Consider the following 4,878-nt stretch of genomic DNA (forward strand, 5'->3'; position numbering starts at 1 on the left):
AAACCTCTCATTGTTGTTTTATAATGGATGACACTTTTTTTTCATCTTTCGGATGAATTCATGAACATGACACGTTGGCCATCAAAGAGAGCTGACAAAGAGTGCCGAGATTCACCTCCTAATCATAAGCATTGATCTCTTCAAACCCTTCATCAGAGATTTAAGAGTTACTTAGGAGGCCATTGAGGCATCAACTGATAGTAGCCATGAGAGACGTTGTTGGCAGCCGAGGAGGGTAAAGAGAACCGGTTGCTTTGGCTTGTTGAGTCGGTTAGCAGTGGGGGAAGAATGACAGGAGAGCGAGGAGCGGCCGACAGTGAGAATCCTGATGATGCTGCAGCAGAGAGCAGTGTTAAAGGGGTAGAATTGACATGACCATGCATTCGTGTCGCCCAGGTAGGGAGTCCTTGCGACAAGCCTAACCCACATATCTTCTCTTTAGCTCTTTCCTGCAAGTCAGGTTAACGGGATTAGAACGGCGGACAACGTGCATCTTCAAGCACTATTTAGAAAAATTTAGGCCAATAGCTGCAAGGTTATCAATAAATTTAAGCTTCATTCGTGAAGCAGGACACAAAATAGAGAATACCATCCACGAAATCACTTGTCAGACTTTTTTTTTAACTATGTCTTGTTTTCACTTATCACTCTGGTACAACTTGACTGTTGGCATATTGGTATGAACATCTCCATATTATAGCCAGAAGTTTAGTTTGATGCATACGATCCCAGACACTCACGTCAGTTCAAGCACATCTTTTCCCATGTCCTATTTGTTGGCAAATAAGATAATTCCTTTAAGAGATCTGAACTAACTTGTGTTCGTTTCAGTTGTAGCTTGTTTCAAGTTGAAATTTCATAAAGCTGAATGGAGATGCTGATTGCAAGCTAAAAGGCATTGGATTGACACCAACTCCACTATCAGGATGTAATAGGAAAACAATAGTTGCTTACCATGCGAGGAAAGACACTAGGATATACACCAGTCCAAGGAGGAGGATGTCCTGATGTCATTGATAAACCTTCAAAAGATGGATCGGCCCAGGATGCAGCAGAGTTTTCAACCTGAGAAGCATTTTCAGTGAATACAGAAACCATCGGAAGTCGTAAAGTAGTAATAATCTGCGCCTCCTCATATAAAAACATGGAACTAAAGAGTATAAACAAAAGAGAAAGGAAATCAAGATAATGTTCCCTATTATTACCCTCAAACTACTTCCCTGACTCATGTTGCCAGGGTCAGCAAGGAACTGGGAAGGCTCTAAGATTTCCATTGTTCCCCTCGAGGGAGCTGATATCCCAAGATTGAGATCAAGACCATGGTCACCGTCTGCATTAATTGCAACAGAATGCTTCATCAACCTTGGAGAAAAACCTGACGTTTTTCTTCTCATGAAAATGATGAAACGATTCGGTGAAAGCTTCTTATTTGCGACAAAGAATGTGATTACAGATGCTATTTCCATTGCTGGTTTTTGAAATCATCTCTCCCTCGTACGTACTAGGTTCAAAGTTGGTCACAGCCTCTCTTCCGCTACATTTGATAGCTGCTTTGTCATACGCCCTGATTTCAAATAAGCAAAAGCTATAAGTGAGGGATCGAGAATGTTAAGGCTGCGTATTCATAGAATATAATTCTCTATGTGGTCAAAGGTTGCTCATGACACCTTGCTGCCTCTACTTCACTATCAAATAGGCCTAGGTATATATACCTGCACAAAAGCATTGCAAGATACTCAGATACAATGTTTCCAAAGTACGCTTTCCAGAATATTTAGTGCAAACTGGCTCTTGTATAAAGTAAACGCTTGCCTCAGTTCACAGGGGCAGAAAATCTTATATAAGGGGAAAAGGTTTAAAAGGGAAAAAGCTCTCAGTTTCCTACTTTTTGCCAAGGAATTGCCCCATTCTAGCTTCCCAACGCCCACACTTGTGCAGTGTCACCCCTCGATATTTCGAACTTCCCCTGGAAAAGCCAGTGCTCTGTCGACGAAGTATGTGTACAAATTCTTCCTTTGAAAGATTCTTCATCTGCCAATCTCAACCAAGAGAGAGCCTAAGCCAATCTATAATGCAAACTATCCTGAAGAAGTTTAAGTCACGTAAAACATCTTACCTGTTTCAAATCATCCTCATAATCACTCAAACTGAAATTTATGTCTGCATCAAGCCCTCTGAATTTTATTGCAGCTCGATCATAGGCTCTGAGTCCACAAAAACCCGAATATGTTATCTTCTTAGATGAATGAAAACTTCTAAAGCTACAAAGATTAATGACATATGGCAATGTCTTACCTAGCTGCAGCATGTGCAGTGTCGAATCCACCTACAAATCGGTCAAAGATTATCAGTGCTGCCAAATGTGAACTGACATCAAGGAAACTGAATTCAAATTTCCTGAGAAAAGACTATGCATACCCAAATACACTTGTTTTCCACAGTCCCTGTCCCAAAAATAAGAGAATAAATCCTATGTCAATAAGTTAATTCCAAGAAAAATTCAATAATTTATACGTATATCCAATTTCAGTGAAATTAATTGCATGAAAAGCAGAAGCAAAATGAACCATGCTCGGAACGAAATATCCAGAGATAGACCAAACTCCCCCAGACAAATTTGTTAGTTTCAGCAAGTCAATTGCACCAAATGATCATCGGTTCAGGAATCGGACCATTTCAAGGTAGTCCTTATCATCCGTGTAAAACAAAAGCGGTAAACACTCTGGTAATTCGATCAAACTAAGCTAGACAGACAAGCACATCAATCCCGGAAAAATTGGACAGAAATTCAAACACGGCCGCAAATTTTTATTAATAAAAGCAGATGCATCGAATTTTCGAAAAGTCAAATTGATCGGCCACTGACCATATGTGCGACTCCCATCTTCCAGTCCTCCTATAAAAAGTAACCCCTCTATACTGCGAGCTCCTTGACCTCGGTCCCCTCCTGCTCTTCCTCCGCTGTTGTGGCATCGCCAGCCTCGGACTTTCCTTACCCTTACAGGTATCAACCGAGAAAACATCTCTCCCCTGATCAATCGAAGACGATTCAACACACCTCTCCAAATCCGCATCCACCTCCCTCACTGGGAACAACTGCTTCGTCACACCGAGTTCGTCGTCCGCGACACTAGCACCTCCCTCGCCGGCCTTCAGGATGCCGAAGCTGAAAGTGCGAAGGTCGGCAGCGCGTGTCGAGCACGACTCGTCGTCGCAACCGTCGGCATTGACGATCGACGAGTTCGAGGTCCCGGACTCGTCCATTTGAGCCCCCGGCGCATCAGGAAGCCCCTTGAGAATCGCCACGGGGCTCTCGTTCGGAGTCGACCCCGAGGTGGAGAGCTGCTCATTGAGGTTGAGATCCAGCATCGTTCTCACTCAACTAGACGACCGCACGTAGCTCGACTTCACAGCCCGCACCTATCGCTTCGACCGGTTCTAGCTCCAAATTCAGCTAGTCCCCCCACATTTCAGCGCAAATCAAAAGTTCGCCTGAGCTATCGATGGAGCGACGGAGCTTAACCGATATCGCGGTCTCGAGCGTCGATGCAGGCTCCTAACCTTGAACAGAGTTACGACTCAGTGAGAGAAAGGGAGAGCGAGAGAGAGGGAGATAGAGAGAGATTTTAATCAGGAGAGAAAACGAAAGCAGAGAGAGAAACGCAGCATACTCCGATCTATCGGGAAGACGCCGGAGGAAGCAGCCGGCGACGATAAGAAGCAGCTCAGACGCCGTCGCTTTCGGCCGGAGAGCAGAGAGGAGGCGGCATTTTGGATTCGTCCGGTGCTGCGATTCTCATCGGAGCAAGCTCGTCCGTCGCTTCCTCTGCAGAGAGGGAGAAGAGATTTTTTCGGAGAAGGGGAGAGAGGACGAGTGACGGAACATTTTCGACCCAGGGGGGAATTATATACATATAAATATTATATATAATATATATATTCACGCACCTTCACAAAAAACTACATACACACGACTTTTATTTATAAATTAAAAAAAAACATAATTAAAAATTGTTAATTTCTCTGTGCCATTGATGACCAATGTTAAAACAGGACGGCCGCACCGTTCGAACACGACGGAAAAATCGGCGCATTTAGATCGAGGCCGGTCATGCTCGGATCAATCTTCCGTCAGATCAGTAAAACGGGATTGATAATCACGGTCGCGTTCTTTCGACGGATCTCATGATTAGCTGTCCACAGACTATTGCAATTTGTTATGAATTTTCATGAAAATTTTGATGACACCTCTGCTAGGTTGGTGCCGGTTCGTGGCATAATGGTTCCCCGTGCGACCGTACCGGTCCAATTGAGCGGTCACCGGTTCATTGATGTTCATTGTTTGATTACTTTGATTTTGTCTATGGAACATAAGATTTTTTTTTTTTTTTTTCTTTTTTCTTTTCCCTTTTCACAGAAATGGTAACTTCTGGTATCCTAGGCACGGACACTAGTGTACAGTATTCTTAGAAACCGTTGTCCACCTCCGACTCCGAGGCGAGATTCACACATAGCATTTCGCTCGCGATCGGTAGGGATGAGCACGGCTCTCGGGTAAAATTAAGAATCGGTCTGATTTCAAGTTTTAGAGTATGTATAGGCTTCAAATTTCAAAAATTGTGAAATCGGCGACGGATAGATTTTAGATAACCTAAAACAAATCTTTGTGTTATTCTTGTTTTTCTATCTTCGTGATATCTTGCGGTACTCAACGGCGTTTAGTAATGAATATGTAATCTGAAATCAACAGTCCGTGCTTCCATTTTCAACGAAGTTCATGATTGAGACTTTTATTACTATTAATGTTTCATATTATTTGTGCGTCTAAATATGAGTTATAATCGGTGGATTGCAATAGCAAATGATGTTCATTAGAGA

At 43.1% G+C, this 4,878-nt stretch overlaps 1 protein-coding gene across 4 annotated transcripts; it reads right to left on the bottom strand.

Moving 5' to 3' along the window:
* Positions 1-3,898, bottom strand: LOC115736717 (APETALA2-like protein 3). 4 transcript variants are annotated; one of them, XM_030668546.2, is made up of 11 exons: positions 3,672-3,898; positions 2,867-3,556; positions 2,419-2,444; positions 2,296-2,326; positions 2,117-2,204; positions 1,886-2,034; positions 1,668-1,712; positions 1,503-1,564; positions 1,206-1,330; positions 955-1,065; positions 1-449 (listed from the first exon to the last, which is right to left on the bottom strand). In XM_030668546.2, the coding sequence occupies exons 2-11, from the start codon at positions 3,367-3,369 to the stop codon at positions 168-170; spliced, it is 1,422 nt and encodes a 473-aa protein (XP_030524406.1). In that variant the 5' UTR covers positions 3,370-3,556; positions 3,672-3,898; the 3' UTR covers positions 1-167. The 4 variants fall into 4 exon arrangements, with proteins under 4 accessions (XP_030524406.1, XP_030524402.1, XP_030524404.1 ...); XM_030668542.2 differs by having other exon boundaries at positions 1,452-1,564; XM_030668544.2 differs by having other exon boundaries at positions 1,452-1,564; positions 2,867-3,561.
* Positions 3,899-4,878: the final 980 nt, after the last annotated feature.

Source organism: Rhodamnia argentea, chromosome 8 (assembly GCF_020921035.1).
Source record: "Rhodamnia argentea isolate NSW1041297 chromosome 8, ASM2092103v1, whole genome shotgun sequence".
NCBI classification, from domain to species: Eukaryota; Viridiplantae; Streptophyta; class Magnoliopsida; order Myrtales; family Myrtaceae; genus Rhodamnia; species Rhodamnia argentea.